The sequence below is a fragment of the Vipera berus genome (assembly GCF_964194415.1).
Source record: "Vipera berus genome assembly, chromosome: 3".
In the NCBI taxonomy this organism is placed as follows: Eukaryota; Metazoa; Chordata; class Lepidosauria; order Squamata; family Viperidae; genus Vipera; species Vipera berus.
This window is the reverse complement of record NC_138204.1, coordinates 186,067,963-186,087,100: the sequence shown is the minus strand read 5'-3', so window position 1 is coordinate 186,087,100 and position 19,138 is coordinate 186,067,963. Positions and strand designations below refer to the sequence as shown.

General features: G+C 37.4%; 1 protein-coding gene across 1 annotated transcript in view; it reads right to left on the bottom strand.

Moving 5' to 3' along the window:
• The window catches only part of STMN2 (stathmin 2), a gene marked incomplete at its 5' end in the record, with an annotated part of 170,987 nt that extends 153,020 nt beyond the window's left edge, over positions 1-17,967 (bottom strand). The window contains one exon of the mRNA XM_081325610.1: positions 17,847-17,967. Coding sequence (XP_081181736.1) covers positions 17,847-17,967 — 121 coding nt within the window. The remainder of the gene's footprint in view (positions 1-17,846) is intronic.
• Positions 17,968-19,138: the final 1,171 nt, after the last annotated feature.

Genomic DNA, 19,138 nt, shown 5'->3' with positions numbered 1-19,138 from the left:
CTGTTCATTTTTGAATGCATAGATATAGCTTGTAATATTTATAAACATGTATTAAAAACATTCCTCCAACTGCACTGCAACTGTCTTTTAATCAGAAATGCTAATAAATTTTAAACACAATAATATTTAATAGAGCTATCTGGCATTTGGAGTGAGAGCCAATTTTCAAAATGTCACAAACACATAGCCTAAAACAAAAATAGTCCATTACCAAAATAAGGGGAAGAAAATTGTGTTAATCCTTTACAAGATATGCCAGGGAAAAGACACAAGCTTTTTTTAACTTAGATCTCATTATAGATAAAGCTTGTAAGCAGTAGTTCACTGGAAGCTTTTTGTAATATCTTCATTAGCATTTTTGTAATGAATCTACCCATCTTGCAAGTTTATTCATGCCAGACTTTAATCTAGCCTATTGGGAAAAGCCTGACACTGGATTGAATTCTAGAAAGCTGCTTTAGAGCAGGGGTCCCCAACCCCCACTCTGTGGATCAGTACCGGTCCATGGCATGCAAGCAACAGGTCCACACAAACAAGCAAAGCCCCATTCGTGGGATGCAGGCAGCACACAAAACCGTGCACTCTTTGGTCTGCAGAAAAACCTTTCTCCACGGAACCGGTCCTTGGTGCCTAAAAGGTTGGGAGCCTCTGCTTTAGAGTATTCAGGTGTGCAAATATAGCAGCTATATGAAATGTTTTAAAGCAGCTGCATCTTTTCCAGGATCATATGTTTGGCCATATGAAAAGTTGGCAATAGATGCTACGTTTGAACTCATGTATCCAAAGGATCTTTTTGGAAGCAAATCTAAAATGCTGCAAAATATGAAGTTATTTTATGAAATATAGAAACAGCTTCAAAATAAAGAGAGAGGAGAGAGGTATTTCTACTTGAACATTTACTCATTTTAAGAAAACCTCATGCTAATCTATCATAAACAACAGTAACAGTTGAAAGCCTTGTTGTCACCTCATTCACAGACCATACTAATAAGGTTCAAGGGATTATCACTTTATCTGGAATTTGGCAGGTTGTACAATTGCTGCTCCTTTTGACAAAAAAAAAAATCCAAAGCTATATTCATCTATATTATTCACCCAGGATCACACTGATTATAGATTTTTAATTTTTGTTTCTTTTGATCAGGCCGGCTGCAGATATTTTTTTTGTTCAGCTAGCATGATGTTAATGGCTGATATTTAAAATTAATTAATCAAGGAATCATATTGGGCAAACATCGTCTTATGCTTGTTGGTGTTAAAAACTACTGCATTCATTCTTCCATTAAGAATGTTTTGAAGAAGCCTCTGAGCTTTTTCCAGTAGTATGCAGAAAGCCACTTAAAAAGACCAAATTTCAAGCTGGATTTACAATGAAGCATTTTTATGACCCTGTCAGATGAGGTTCATTAATTCCAAGGCATAAGAATTTGAAGAACTGAAACTTTACCTGTGTAACTTGTATCCGATACTGGAAACCTCCTGTGTGGGCATTAATAACAGTCAAGACACTGAAAGGAATCAAACTGAATTTGGATTAGTGAATGTTTAATGAGCCATTTCCACAGCTGATGCACCAAATCAGTGTATCAGTGTTTTCGCTCACACACATGTATCCTTCAGTATTCTGTACTGTATCGCGTTCTGTACAATAATGTGTGAGAACATTTTAAAATACTAAATCACTCTGCCAGTGATCTTCAGGTGGCCAAATGAGAATCCTTAGGGAAATGACAACATGAAACTGCTGCTTTAACAAACTGAGTTCATGTGACTTGGACAGAGATAACAGCTCTCCTTAATTCAAAGACACTGTCCATTACTTCCCTTTTTGCATTCTAACCAGTCCTGAATTTTGATAGTGAACTAGAGAGCATAAGAGTGATTTTCCACTAATTTTCAAGGGAAAAAATCTTTTTAAAAGTATATGAATCTTCATTTGGATTTTACACACTTTCTTTAGCTAACACAAGACACCATATGGAGCCTGCTCATTGTGTGTGTAATGCAGTTACCATGTTTTTACTTATTCAACTGTTTGTATTCCGATTCTGATTCTGTTTGCATATGTTTAATTTTCCAGTTGACCTTCTAGTGTTTTATCATTGCTCTGTGTGAAAGATTCAAGATTCAATTTCCTGGAAAGTCTCTGGGTAAGTGTTTGTACTTTTAGTCATTGAACTAGCTTTTTACCTCCTTCCATTCAATCATGTCCAGTTCTCGAAGACTGCCAACAGTTTCATTGGCAAGAGTTTTTTTTTCCCCCAGAAGTGGTTTGCCATTACCTCTTCCCTAGGGATGAGAGAAAGTGACTGGTCCAAGTCACCATCTGGCTTTCATACCAAAGAAGGCACTAGAACTCAACGTCTTCTGGTTTCTAGCCTGATGCCTTGATCACTATACCAAACTGCTTCTCTTGGTAAAGCTAGCTTTACCAAGAAATTATCAATATGATTAATGTAGTATAATTTTCCTATGAGAAGTCTAGTAACATTTCCAGAGAATAAATCTCATATGTAACGGGGTAGGAGCAATTTCCCACACAAACATAAACACATTTGATATACCGTATTTTCCAGCGTATAAGACGACTTTTTAACCCATGAAAATCTTCTCAAACGTTGGAGGGTCGTCTTATACGCCCAGTCATCTTATACACTGGAAAATAGTACATAAATCAATCGAGCGCCCCCATTCTTGCAAAGCAACTTCAAGCCTCCTTAGTCCAGTCCCTCCTCCAACATGACTTTCCCTTCCCACCCCCAAGAGCCTCTAAGCCCCTTCCCCTCCCCCTTGCAAACGCCAGACCCCGGGAGCTCTTGCGTTTATTCCAAATGGTGGTTGGAAGGAAAAGCCCCTTTCGGCTCCGGCGTGGCTGCAAGTCGACGAGCCCGGGAAGGCACGCCCTCCCCTCTCACTGTGGAGGAAGCAGGGCAGGCTGGCGTCGGGCATGAGCCGGCAGGGCAGTCCTGTGCACGCGCGCGCTCCCCGGCTGCTAAGGAGTGCTCGGGGAGCTGTGGCAGGCACCTCACGCCCTTCCCTCTTAAGGCGGCAACGGGGGAGCCGTCTGGCGGGAACCGGCAGGGCTTTGCACCATCTGCATCAGACGGGTCTGAATCGGGCTTGTGTCAGACACTTGGCAACTGGCATGTAAGTATTTTCTGGTGTATAAGACGAAAAATCTTGAAAATCTTCTCAAAAGTCGGGGGTCGTCTTATACGCCCAGTCGTCTTATACGCCGGAAAATACGGTAACATAAGAATGCTCAAAAAAGCCCTGTTGGATGGGCATGGGTCACTTTCAGATGCAGAAAACAATTTATTTATTTGTTCATTCAATTTACATAGCCACCCACCTTACTTTTATGTGACTGTAGGTAACATACAATTAAACATTCTTTAAAAAACAACACAATATAAAAACAAATAACAATAGAAACGCATAGTAGCTGGGCCTAATTGCCCAGAAAATTAGCTTAAAAAGGATATTCTGCATCGCTACTTTTAATTGCTCCTGTCTTTATGATAAAAGATGTTATCATGTTTATTCAGCTATGTTATAGCTGAATCGCAATGTTGTATGCCTGTAAAAGCATTTCTTTTCCCCTTCTTTTGTTTTTTCCCCATATTCTCTTCTTTTTCTCTCATAGACATACATACAAAGTTATTGTTATGCTGTGTCCTGTGTCTTGCTGTCTGGTTCATGAATTATGTGTCTGCTTTACATTTGTGCCTTTTGCCAGGGTTGTTCGCTCATCAGAAGTTGATCGTTTTTCATCAGCTATGTTATATATAGTCATCGCATTCAACAACTGCCATTCCCTAGCAGAAAACAAAATCTATATATGTGATACAGAATTTAAATCCCTTTGGGGCCATTCTCTTTGGCACATCAAAATCTAAGCCTGACATAAAATGGTACCTAACCACTTAAATATATTTGCTGGCCTTGACAGGCATGATCTATTATCTTTGCAGTTGACACCGTAACACCATGAATTAAATAATGGTAGAACTAATATTCAGCCTACCTCCTCAAAAGTCAACAATACATTTAATCTTAAGCTAGCTAGAACAGACAATATACACATGTATAAAATAAATAAATTAAATCTTTATTTCTCCCAAGAATAAGGTTTAATTCGAGATGCTAGGTTATCTTGTTACAAATTAATAATAATAATAATAATAATAATAATAATAATAATAATAATAATAATAATGATGATGATGATGATGATGATGATGATAATAAAGTTGGAAGAGACCTTGGAGGTCATCTAGCCCAACCCCCTGCTCAGGCAGGAAACCCTATACCATTTTGGAGACAGGCAAGTCGTACATTGTGTAAAAAATATGACTTGCCTGTGTCCGAAAAGTCGTGGGAACATAGGGTGGAAAAAGTTGTCGAGAATGAGAGGGTGAAGATCTTGTGGGACTTCTGAATACAGACAGATTGCCATTTGGAACACAACATGCCAGATATCACAGTCATAGAGAACCGAAGCGTACAGTTGATTGATATTGCTGTACCAGGAGAGGCCAGAGTCGAAGAAAAAGAACTGGGAAAAAATTACAAAATACCGCGACCTGGCCATCGAAACTGTGTGATTATGGATGATGCCCATGTAACAGTGATGCCCATTGTCATCAGGGCACTGGGAACTATGTCCAAAAACTTTGCAAAATACATCAAGAAATTGCAGCTTCCTGCAATAACCCCCAGCAAAGCTACAAAAAACTGCCCTACTTGGAACATCTTACATTTTAAGGAGATACCTGGTTGATACCTAGGATGCTGGCAGCAACCCGTGTCAACCATTAGTGCCAGTCAATTTGAGTGTTCAGTTGACTGAGTTTTATGTTTTATGAATAAAAGCTTTATATAATAATAAAGTTGGAAGAGACCTTGGAGCCCAACCCCCTGCTAAGGCAGGAAACCCTATACCATTTCAGACAAGTGGCTGGCCAGTCTCTTCTTAAAAACATCCAGTGTTGGAGCATTCACCACTTCTGGAGGCAGGTTGTTCCACTGGCTAATTGTTCTAACTGTCAGGAAGTTTCTCCTTAGTTCTAGGTTGCTTCTCTCCTTGATTAGTTTCCATCCGGTGCTTCTTGTCCTGCCTTCAGGCACTTTGGAAAATAGCTTGACAATAGATTGCTGTAACTTTCAAGTACAGTAAATATGAATGGTATGTTAATTTACTGAAAATGTGCTCTAGTAAATGGATAATATTAAATGGAGATTTTTTTTTAAAAAAATCCTTGGTTAGAGACTTCTATGCTGGCTTGTTTAATTTCTTATAAATGGGAAAGAACTCAAGATTGGCAGAAATTGATGCAAACCTAGCAGGCTGCATTTGACAAGCTTTTAAAAGAAATTCCCTTGAGTTTTGCCATGAAATATTATCTTTCACTCATTCCTATGATCTGTCAGCCAGTATCTCTTCTGATCTGCTTTTCTTGTCCAGTGCAATGAAGCCTGCATCTAGGCATCCCATCACCAAATCTAACAAGTCTGAACAGAAGATAGTAATGCAGATCTACCATGCTTTTATATTACAGGAGATGTTGTTTCAAATACTGTTTGCACTATACTAAGGTGATTAGAAGAGAAAGCAGTTGACAGAACTGACTACTGTGAGAGAAAGAGAATATTTCATGGCAAAGTTCAAGGCAATTTCCCTTCACAGCTTGTTGAATGGGATCCATATGACAGCAAATGTTTTCCCTGAAGGAATTGTGTTAGAGACAGAATTGCACTTTAGGCTGGCCATTCAGATATCCCAGTTCTGAGACCAGCCTTGTTATCATTAAATACCATAATGGCAATATATATCTTTCCATTTCATATGGCTATTGTATTATTGAACAGGATGGGGGATGCATGCAGAACATAACTTCTAGGACACTTTCTAAACTGTTTACCAACAATAGATATAAATTTTGGAGACTTAGAATGGGACAATCCAGGTGGGAAAAAATAACACAACCAGAAGAGACTCTGAAAAAATATCTAGAAACTATATCTTTTTTGGGCAGAAGGGTGAAAGAACTAGGAATGCAGATAGTTTTTCCATCAATCTTTGCAGTAAACAATCAGGGCACAACACAGTCAACAACTGACTATGCAGGTGATGTCACCACGAAGGATTTTGATTCTATGACAATGGCATGTGTTGTCTTTAGAAAGGACTCCTGGTATGAATTAGATACATATTAGAAAATTGAGAAAGAGACATTTAGCATGTGCCTTGTGATATCATCAGAAATATATTAAACTAAAAGAAAATGGGGACAATGGAAAAAACCCAGAACTGAAGATGGAGCCAGGCAGAACACAAAGGGGGAAGAAGGAAACCTAAATAGGGACTCAGAAATTTTGCAGGGCTTAGATATTTCTATGGTGATGCTGGAAGCATGGGAAGTAAATAGAGGGAACCATTAATCCCAGCTGAGGAAAACAAATGTGATAAGACAGAAATCATTCAGATTTGGTGGGTTGATACTCTGATTGGCACACAGTACTGGAATGTCACAATTTATTTAAAAAGAACAGACTCAATAGAAGTGGTGCAAAAGCTACACTATATAAAAAGTATCCTTGTACAGAAAATCTAGAATAGGAGGATGGATATCATGTCGAAAGCATTTCAGCATGCATAAAAAGAAGACAGAAACAAAAGTAAAATTAACGAGGGACTTTTTTTAATAGATTGCCTGAACAGGCAAAAGATACAGATAAAACTTTTCTGTATCAGATGATTAGTCTTTCAAAGAGTTAAAAAGTAATGATAAGGTATTTCACTTATCTTGACATCTGCTGGGAATCTGCCAAGAGAAAGAGATCCCACAAATTCTTGTCATCTGTTGTTGATAATTTCATTTGGTAGAAGTAGAAGATGGGACAAAGGAGTCTGCTATCCTGGAATTAACCTTCACCAAAATGGGGTCAGGTCAGTCTCTCTCACCACCTAATTTATTTTACAGGATTTTTGTTTTAAGGATCAAATGATGTAAGAGCCTCATTTAAGCTGCCCTGAGTTCTTTTTTTTTATTAAAGAGTTTTACAAAAACAAAATTTTACAATATATCCCCAAATCCCTCCCACCCCCAACCCGCCCACTTCCCCCCCCCCACTTCCCAGAGCTAAATACAGGATTATAGTTACAATAATCATATTCTAAATAAAAATTATGCATAATATACAATTAACCAAATTCATAATGTGCTTTAACTCCCCTTTAATATAACTACAAACAACGTGCCAATAACAATATCCCACTAAAATCTACTCATAAGCTAAATGGAACTTTTTAGTGCCATATTTGTTCTGAATATAATTTATCCATCTCCTCCAAACTGAAATATATCTTTCCTGTGAATGATCTTTCAAATAAGCAGAAATCTTAGACATTTCTGCAAGATTCGAAACTTTAAACACCCATTCTTCTATAGTGGGCAAACTATCCTTCTTCCAATATTGTCCCACCAGTAACCTGAGTTCTTACTGTAGAGAAAAATCAGGGGATGAATGGAACTAATTAAGTAAATGTGCTAGCCATAACCATATTGTATCAATGTAAAAAGTTCAAAGTTGATAACCTTAAGCTTAAATTTGTGGACAGCAAATTTGGTATTTTACTCCATCTGAATTAATGGCAGGCATAACTACCACCATGAAATGAAGCCCAGCTGTTTGTTTTCCAGGAAAAGAAAACCCTTCATGAAAACATTCAATATTGAATACACAAAAGAAATGATTTGTCAAGTGTATATACCTTTATTAACCTTTAGCTTTAAATGGTCCAGTTAATTGGCATGTGACCTGGGTCAAAGTTAATGGAGAAATTCTACAAGGGGGAGTTTCTAACACGCGTCAATGACTAGGACTGTCTTTTCTGTTTAAATGCTTTAAACAAGGAATGACTGATATATAATAATCTCAGCTTGAGGGATATAATTACAGATTTTCATGCAGACTTAGATAATTTTCAACAAGATAAATTGCTGGCAATTATAGACTATACAGGACAGGTGGCTTACATTGTGCTGCCTTGGAAAAATATTGCTTTGCTTAAGATGGTTGAAGATATTGATACATAAAAGCAATTGTTTGGAACAAGCCACTGCTGCTTTTAAACATTTTCTGTGTAGATCCAAGAATCACATTTCACATTATTGCAGCAAAAAAGCCATTTTTGAAGTGATATCTAACACTGAACACCGGTAGAATTGATCTAATGGCATGTACAGTATTTTGGAAATAATTTATCTCATGGGACAAAGAATCAATCAGTAATATATATCTAAATAGAATCATCCTAAGTGATCTAAATGTATTTTCTTATCTCAAAGACATCAGCATAAATGTCAAAAGAAGTAATATGCCTATCATGATCTTTAGGAAGAAATGCCTGCAGTTTATTCTGCACAATAATAAAAGCATCTTTATCTCTTTGATTATTTGTGGCAAAAGTATCCTGGCTATTTAATGCAGATATTATTGCTATGAACAGTCACTTCAGCTGAACTAGGTGTTCTAGTTCTAACTTGAACTAAAACTATCTAGAATTAAACTAGAACTCCTAGTTATTATTTATGTTAAATACAGGTAGTCCTCGACTTACAACCACAACTGAGCCCAACATTTCTGTTTTTAAGTGAGTTTTGCCCCATTTTATGACCTTTCTTGCCACAGCTGTTAAGTGAATCACCACAGTTGATAAGTTAGTAACTCGATTGTTAGGTGAATCTGGCATCCCCTTTGATTTTGCTTGTCAAAAGGTTGCAAAAGGTGATCACATGACCTTGGGACACAGCAACGTCATAAGTATGTGTCAGTTGACAAGCATCTGAATTTTGATCACATGATCATGGGGATGCTACAAAAGTCATGAGTGTGAAAAACTGTCATAAATCACTTTTTTTCAGTGCCATTGTAACTTTAAATGGTCATTAAACTGTTGTAAGTTGAGGACTACTTGTACTTGCAATGCACAGTACTTTAAAATTTATTTCCATTCAAGGATTGATTAATCTGTACATCTTTAATTCTTATACTTTGTCATTTTGACCTGTGTACTTCTTGTGATCTTTCTTTCTTATGAGAATGAAAATGTTGTAATTAGTACACTTACATCTGGAATACTGAATTTATATGATTTGGGATTATTACTATTTTCTAGTTTCCTGTAATTAGGAGGGAGAGGAAGAGAAAGAAAGAGTCTTGGATTGGCCAGTAATGAGAGACATGGGCCTGATTTGCTTCAGACAAATACTTTTAGAAACTAACTTAATAGTGTCTGTAGCTGACTATTGCTTTTGGATAGACTGGGTAAAAAGCAAACTGGTCAAATTTCCACTGCCTTGAAAATAACTATAGGAAAACCAATGGCAAATTAAAGTGTGAGTAATATGATTTATTACCAGATTTATATAGCTGCCCATATTGTAGTAAGAGCTCTGGCTAGAATACCAACAATAATACCAACAAAACTCCCAAACCAAAAACAAAATTAAGAAACCTTTGTAAAACTCTATAACATTCTACAAGGTCATGGCTAGTACCTCCCAACATCTGTATATCATTATACTGCACTCCAGCCTCATTCTATCCCAGTGCTTTAGGCAGTGCCAACTCTATGAAGCCTTCCAGAAGGCAAAGGGGCCTGCCAGATTTCTGAGGAAAGGGTATTCTGTAAGGCAGGAGAGGCTACAGAGAAGGTGCAGTTTGTAAGTCCCACTAGATCAGGGCTCTTCAACCTTTTCACCCATTGTACCACTTTTAGGATATGGCAATATCCGAGTACCACCAGTCGCCTAGCAAGGTGTCAAAAACTTGATGACTCAAAAAAAAAAAAGAGGAAAAAAGTGATAAAGTACAGGTAGTCCTCAACTTACAACAGTTTGCTTAGTGACTGTTTGAAGTTACAATGGCACTGAAAAAATTGCCCCCCAAGCCACAGCCGAGCAAGACACCTGCCTGCCCGCCCAGCGGCGCTCTTCCTCCTGTACGAGGTTTTCATTGTTGTGAGCATTTCTGTTGAGGATTGGCAGTGGGGATGGGGTGGGGGTTGTTTGGTTTTTATTCCCCCCATCTGCTGGGTAGTTGCAGAAGGTTTTGGTCAGTTCACATGACCCTGGGACACTATGACTGTCATAAATATGAATCAGTTGCCAAGCATCTGAATGTAAATCACAAGACCCTGGAGATGCTGCAACATTCTAGCTGATCGGTGCTTCTTTTGGGCTCGGCAGAAGCACTAGGATCAGCACCGAGCTCCAGCTGGAGCCTGGCGCTGATCCTGGTGCTTCCACTGACCCCTGACAAGCCCTGCACTAGATGACACATTTAAGCGAAGTGATGTGGAGCATGTCACCATTTCTGATATGGTGGGACCGGACGATAGCCAGGGAGAGGCGGTCCTGCAGCTAGTCTGGTCCCATGCCATTTAAAAGCAATAATCAGTACCATGGATTGCATCTAGAAAGCAGGAGTCAGTGCAACTTGCACAGCAGTAACGTAATATGGACAAAATATGGAACAGCCATAACTTCATGTACTGCCACATTCTGGACCAGGTGATTTTTGGAATGGTCTTCAAAAGCAAGTTCAGGTAGAGTGCATTGCATTATCCAACTGGGAAGAGATCAGGACATGAGTGACTACAAGCAACACCTCTGGGTCCAGGAATGGCTACAATTGGTGCACAAGATAGATCTGTAAAAAGGCCACCTTCACTATGGCTGTATTCAGGACCAAGCATAAATAGGACTTCTTTTCAGAACATACTGTTCAAACTATCTGAAGTGGACTACGTGCATAACTAAGGCCCCTTACAATATGCTTATATAGTCTGTACATGTAAACAGAGTATATGTCAAGATTAGTATCTTATAATAGAACATAATGGCTAGAAATCTATGCCTTCTTCAATAGCAATATTTCATGTAAGTTAGAGGTCTAACATCAATGATACTGACTTTAGTACTTCATGACTTACTGTATTGACTAGAAAGTGGCAACATGATGAAGACAGAAAATCAAAGATTTAATCTGTATCTTCTGTTTAATCTATACTCTGCTTGCTCTTTGTCTGCAATTCACAATGAGTTAGTCTTTTTTTAAATAAAATGAGTTAGTTGGAAGGATGATACCAGACTTCTTCTGATTTCATCTACAGAGAAGAAATCTTACAGTGCTTAATCTAAATCATATGAATAGTGATATTGCTTTATATGGTGGTTCAGAAACTATAATCTGTTTTCAAAATCTGTATGAAACCAATAAAAGTTCATTATTTCCAATTTTGCTAGCTATATATTATTAGTAAAATTTCCTAGAGATTAACATTGGAATCAGCATTTGTTTTCTAATTTATTGGTAACACAAAGTTACTGATTTCTTTATGGGCGACTGATCTATAGCTCTCATATCAGTTACAGATAAAATATATAAATGATATGTCAGAATGTGGTTGTTTACATATGATCTGCACCATATCAAATTAGATCTGCACCATATCAAATTAAGTGAGACTTTACATGTAGCCAGAAGTGTTTCCACAGAAGGCCAGTTTTGAAGATGGAATTATCATCCAGACACATTGAGTTAGAAGTGAGAAAGGAAAGGAATCTATATCAAAACAAATTATTTTTAAAATATATGTATCAATATAATCAACTACAGTGATGCAAGTAATGCATATCAGTGCCAATGATTTATAATGCTTAATCAATGTTAAACAGCTGGGATTATCCCATATATAGAATATATTATTTCTAGCCAATATTCTGGTCTCAAATAATCTGCATTGTCTGACATGTTTTTGACCAATATCCTGTAACACTAGAAAGAGTTGTGCTTTGTAATATATGATGTATGGTAGTACATTGACTTCAGAAATACTGTGTCATTTTGAAAACAAGTTATATTGCTTTAAAAATGATCATCTTAAAAATATTTATTGAAATTTAATAACACTGCTGTTTTTATATATATGCCAATTATTAAAGAAAACCATAATAAATAATGAAAGACTAGACTTTTGTGATTCTTAAAAACTTGGGAAAAGTCCTAGACAAATGTAAACATGAGTGCTTGGCTACTAGCGTGTATTTACAATAGTTGTTGCATTCTGGGTTTATGTTGATCGCAATTTGAAATGTTCTAGCTTGCTTCCAACGAGTAAGGAAACTAGATTTGTTTAACAACCATGTGATTCACTTAACAACTGTTGTGATTTGCTTAACAACAATTGCAAGAAAAGGTTGTGAAATCAGGTATGACTCACTTATTGACTGCTTCACTTAACAACAGAAATTTCAGTTATGGATGTGACTACCTATATCTACAAAAGTTTAAGTGAACTGGTTTATATATTGTCTGTCCCCTTAGACAGTAGATTGCGGTCACAGAAAGGGGTAGCAAATTGTTGCTTAATTCAATTTTTACTGCCCTAATAAAAATTTCAAACTCCAGAAGAGATTTTTTTATCATATTGCTATTTAATTTATGTTATTGGTTTGTGTTTTTAAGCACACAAACCAATAACATTAATTAAATAATAGGAGGATAAAAATTCTCCTATATTTCATTTAAGATACTTCTTTTACAACAGAAAAGCTAATTAAAATGAAATATTTGGGAAAACATTATAGGGCAGATGGATAAGGGGAACCTGAGCAAGTTACCAAGAGCGATTTTAGCTCCATGTATGAATTTGATTCAGTAATAAATTTTATCCATCTACTAACCATGTGACACCTAACACTTTTCAATAAACTCAATAATATAGGCCAAACATATAGGCCAGAAGGAACTTGTGTGGCATAAGGATTGCAGGACTGACATTGGGAAGACCTATGTTTAAATCCACACTAGAACATGGAGTTCACCAGAAGAACATCTTTGGGCCAGTAACCATTATTGTTATGAGGATATGTGAACTACTTCAAGCTAGCAGAAAACTGGTATAGCAATAATATATTGAATAATCTTTAATAATTCAATTTCTGTTGAAAACATTGCATACCCATTAAGTTTAAAATATGTAATAATAATATTTATTTTGGTGCTTATAAAGTCAACAAACATATTAATCTTAGCTGAAGAGATGATTAATACATGATTTATGAATGTATAAAGTCTGCAGTGGTCTGCAAGCGTTAGAACAACTGCTCTGTCCCCTTACTCCATTTTAATATGATTTTCAGTGCTGCACAAATGATAGTTTGGGTTCCCTCTGGTGGTTGATTTAATTTGTGACAGTCTTCTACAAAAGATGAAATTTTATTAATAAGATTTGAGCTTTGTTGAAGGAGCAAATAATAGTAATACTGTTCAAGTACTAGATCGTATTTTGCAATGGGGAATGCATTTCCAAATCCCTGTTTTACAAAATTTAAAGGTAAGATTTATTACCAAATTAGACTTTGGATGTATTAAAAGATGCTTGCTCCTCGGGAGGAAAACCATGGCAAATCTAGACAGCACACTAAAAAGCAGAGACATCACCCTGCCAACAAAAGTGCGTATAGTCAAGGCTATGGTCTTCCCAATTGCAAAGTATGGCTGTGAAACTTGGACCATAAGAAAGGCTGAGCACCAAAGAATTGAAGCCTTTGAACTATGGTGCTGGAGAAGATTCCTGCGAGTCCCTTGGACTGCAAGGCGATTAAACCGGTCAGTCCTAGAGGAGATCAACCCTGACTGCTCTTTAGAAGTCCAGATCCTGAAGTTGAAACTCAAATACTTTGGCCACCTAATGAGAAGGAAGGACTCACTGGAGAAGAGCCTAATTGAGGGCAAGAGAAGAAGGGGACGACAGAGAATGAGGTGGCTGGATGGGAGTCACTGAAGCAGTAGGCGTGAGCTTAAATGGACTCCAGAAGATGGTAGAGGACAGGAAGGCCTGGAGGAATGTTGTCCATGGGGTCGCAATGGGTCAGACATGACTTAGCAACTAACAACAACAAAAATAAAATTCTTACAAATGCAAAATTTTATTTTACCATTTTGTGCGTAGCACCTAAAGATAATTGGAGTAAAGTTAAATATACAAAGCAAAAGTCTCACACCCAAATTGTATATCAGATGGACAAAAACTTCCAAATTATCTAACATTAAGGAAATTTAAAATAGGTTTAATTGTCCATTTGTAGGGGTTAATTTAAAACCTCAGCAGCACAGCACTTCTTCCAAAGGTTCATGAGTAAAATGTAATTATGCCATCTATCAGACTGAACTTTCTGATATGCATAGTTTTGTTGTATGCTGCCCATAGTCACTTTGTATGAGATGAGTGGACATACAAATTTGATGAAATAATAAATAAATAGTCTATCGTGGCCCTTTGGGTAATTAATACTCTTTCTATTAAGAATTTTTCCTTTAAGCCCAGCCTTATGAAAAATAGAAATGAAGGTACTTTAAATCTTTATGCCCACAGCAATCAATACTGTGTTGAATTTAATACATCTTATGTCATACAAGCTTTCACAAGTGTGTGCGTGTGTGTATGTGTGTGAGAAAGAGAGAATGAGAAATTATTTTTAAAAAACTTAATGCATACAAATCTCTAGTTGAAGAAAATTCAAGAACAGCAATGAACTGTGGTGGAGCAGAGGTTAGAGCAACAGATTAGCATTTTAAATTCCCACTAAATTTCATGTCTTTAAATCTTACCTGGTAGTTGAACCCATCTTCCTTTTAATCTTATGCTCTAACAATAAAAGTTCCATCTAGACTTCAAAATTATTTTACATATAAAGGATGACATAAAAACAGAAGATGAATTCTGTCAGTTTAGCAGTTAGAGTCATTTTCCAGGGGCTTTGGGCAGCAACATTATGCCAGAACAAACTCTTTTGTCACACTTAAGATCTACCCATTAAGTAACAGCATGTATTTTCCCTGGAAGAAATCTTAGAGGACCTGCATAATTATGGGAGATACTGCATAACAATTCTGTTGGCTGCCACTCTACTGAAATACTCATGTCATAAAATAATTTACTGTTTCACCCAACAACCCAAACCTTTAAGTAAAACTTTAAAAAATGTATTATACATTTATTGCATATTTATTTTTAAATATTTATTGCACACTTATAAATATGGCAGATTATGAAAGCCAGAAATGACTATGGCAAAAATGTTTACTATGGAACAGGTAGAGTAAACGTAAATGTTTGGAGTATATAAAAAGGTAAAAGGTAAAGGTTCCCCTGCACATGTGTGCTAGTCGTTTCCAACTCTAGGGGCTGGTGCTCATTTCCGTTTCAAAGCCGAAGAGCCAGCACTTGTACGAGGACGTCTCTGTGGTCATGTGGCCGGCATGAATAGACGCCAAAGGCGCACAGAACGCTGTTACCTTCCCACCGTAGTGGTCCCTATTTTTCTACTTGCATTTTTACGTGCTTTCGAACTGCTAGGTTGGCAGAAGCTGGGACGAGTAACAAGTGCTCACTCTGCTACGTGGCACTCGGGATTCGACCCGCCAAACTGCTGACCTTCTGATCGACAAGCTCAGCACAAGAAATGTATGGCTTACTGTATTACTATATTTTATGTCGTCAAATCAGGAGGCTGGGAAAAATTGAGTCAAGATTTCTGTGGCTGGACAATACTGGAACTGGTGACCCCACTCTGATTTTGACAGACCCAGCAAGTTCATAAAACCCTTTGTTCACACCCACTGCAATAACTCAGATGCAAATTTTTTGGTTCTTAGTCTTAATGGGGACCCAAGACCTGCAAGCTGACCTTTGCAATCTTGATGAGTCTCAGCTGTGCATTCTATGAAATTCAGTATGACTTATTTACTGTGCTTACTTTTGCTTGACACATTAGGCCTAATACAGCTTTTGCAACTTTCTGCAGCACAGAGTATTTTTCCCTTTCCACAGAAAGGAATCAGCAACTAGGTTGGTTAACCACACAATAGCAGGTGCTGTTTTCATTATTATATAAATATATGTTGCACCCTTTTGCATTGGGGAAGCAAGAAGCAAATTCAATTTTATTCCCATACTTTTAATGGTACTCCAAAGTATGTGGGTTTAAAATGTGGAAATGTACATAGAGAGATACTAATACTCTTTGGAAAGCCAATTTGGTTCAGTGTTTAAAACACCAGACTAGAAAATGGAAGACTGTGGATTCTTGTCCTGCCCTAGGCCAACTGGCTGATTTTGGACCAGTCAGTCTCTCTCAGCCCTAGGAAGGAGGCAGTGGCAAACCACTTTTGAAAAGCTTGCCAAGCAAACTTCAGGGATAGTCTAGGCAGTTGCCAGGAATCAAGGCTCACTAGAAGCTCTCTTCCCCTCAAAGATACTTATTTTTACTATAATTAAAAATACTCATTATCTGACTGTGTCAGAAATATAGCAACAATGCAAAGAGTGGAATGGCTGCTAGGAATAAGAACTAGTAGGAAATGTTACTTGCATACTTCACCAATGAAGTAATACCATGTGGCATTCTAAAAAGTTTCCCTGAGTGACATGAGCACCTTATATACACTTACTCCAGATATTAAAGTCACTTAGCTGCATCACTGCCTGTACATATGTTATACATGTGAAATAACATGCATTTTCAGCAAGATAGCAGAAAACCTGAATTTGCAACATAAGTTTACAAAGCTCCCAATGTTTAGGGATGCCTAGAGTAACTATGTAAATGCATGGATAGGATTGGAACCTTGCAGACATGATGCAATGCATAATGTATTCTCAAGACATTTTGTTGGGAGTCTGAAATTATTTTATAGCCCAGAGTCTTGGTTTATACAGTATATAATGGAGAGTGATAATAATGACAAATGAGTGATTTACCTAACAGGTAAATCCCCACTTCCTCTTAACTCACTGTGTAAGTCATGGGAAGCTTATAATAAGGAAATGAAATTATTCATTTATGCCAACAGATTTTTAACAGAAAATCTTGCCATTTAAAGGGTAATTAAATATACTGAGATATGAAATTAAAATTGATGAATGAAAACCTTAAAGCTTTTTCCTTTCCTTTATACTATATATTTTAAATTAAGCTGGTTAAGCCACACTGATTTTAGCAGAACTGAGTAAACAAAGCATTGTGTGCATTCCTTTTTGTTTGGATTTACTGTATTATCTACATAAAAAAGGTAAAGGTTCCCCCGCACATGCGTGCTAGTCATTTCTGACTCTAGGGGCCGGTGCTCATCTCCGTTTCAAAGCCGAAGAGCCAGCGCTTGTCTGAGGATGTCTCCGTGGTCATGTGGCCGGCATGACTAGACGCCAAAGGCGCACGGAACGCTGTTACCTTCCCACCGTAGTGGTCCCTATTTTTCTATTTGCATTTTTACGTGCTTTCGAACTGCTAGGTTGGCAGAAGCTGGGACGAGTAACAGGCGCTCACTCTGTTACGTGGCACTCGGGATTCGACCCGCCAAACTGCTGACCTTCTGATCGACAACAAGCTCAGCGTCCTAACCCACTGAGCCACCACGTCCCTTATATTATCTACATAGGTGGTGTCAAAATAATTCCTAGATAATATAAGAAAGGCAATTGGTATTTAATCAACCAAATATCACAGCAAACCCTTTAAAATCGGGAATACAAATTTGCAATCAATAATAAAAATCTAAAAAGGAAAAGTTTGAAAGACTCCAAGACCTATAATCTTTTATGGATTTTATTATTTCCTTTCTTTTTTCCTGGATTTATGTGAATAATATACTTTAAAAGTAGCCTTAATCTTTTGGTATTGTTGAACTCCTGTACCCATCAACTTTACGCAATATGTGCAACGTTCAGAGAAGTTGGGAATTAATGTTTAATAATGTGGCACATATTTTACCTGAGGAGCCAAGTAAAGACTGTGAAGAAGCAACAGGAGCTAAGATCCAGAAGAAGAACTGCTGTAGCACAGCACCCACTCTTTGGAACATCTTCTCCTCTAAAGTAAGATCTTCCCCCATCCTCCTATCCTTCTGCAGGAGCCTAAAGACTTGGCTCAACTGGTTAGCCCAGGGGTAGGCAACTTTGGCTCTTTTATGACTCATGGACTTCAACTCCCAGAATTCCTGAGTCAGCATGACTCAGGAATTCTGGGAGTTGAAGTCCATGAGTCATGAAAGAGCCAAAGTTGCCTACCCCTGGGTTAGCCTGAGGTCCAGATGGGAAGATTTCATGCTGGAGTTGGATACCAGATTGATGGCAAAATCCACCTCTCCCCCTACTCTGGCTCTTCTTTCATCCATCTTATTGCTTATCATATTGATGAATTATTCTTACTGTGCTCCTTTGTCTATGTTTATTTATCATTCTATTATTTTGCTTCTGTTCTGTTTATACTCCTTTCATTTTTCTTCCTTTTTATTATTGTTAGGTCACCTAGAGTAGCCTATGGTAAGACAGGCAGGAAATAAATTTAACAAATAAGTAAATAATAGATTAGATGAGGATCAGGGGAGAGATTATTTTATTCAAAGTAATGTGTGCAGAGTTGGACCATGGACTGAGAATGAGTCAGCGTGAAAATTCAAAGGACACCAAATCTATACCACAAGAGCAAATAAGACCATCAGAAGAGAGCAGGAAAAACCCTCAGGGAGAACCTCCAAAGATTACTAATATTCTCCAAAGCACCTGAAAGCAGGACAAGAAGCAATGGATGGAAACTAGTCAAGGAGAGAAGCAACCTAAGGAGAAACTTCCTGACAGTTAGAACAATTAACCAGTGGAACAACCTGCCTCCAGAGGTGGTGAATGCTCCAACACTGGAGGTTTTTAAGAAGAGACTGGACAGCCATTTGCCTGAAATGGTATAGGGTTTCCTGCCTGAGCAGGGGGTTGGACTAGATGACCTCCAAGGTCCTTTCCAACTTCTTCTTCTTCTTCTTCTTCTTCTTCTTCTTCTTCTTCTTCTTCTTCTTCTTCTTCTTCTTCTTCTTCTTCTTCTTATTATTATTATTATTATTATTATTATTATTATTATTATTATTATTATTATTATTATTATTATTATATTATAATGGACAAAAGAGGGCAGGGTTAATGAGCTTTTTACAGTATATTTTATGTCTTTTACTCTGTTCTATTTTATTCTTGCTTTGGTTGCTTTACAATGGAAAGCCTCTTCTCATTCCC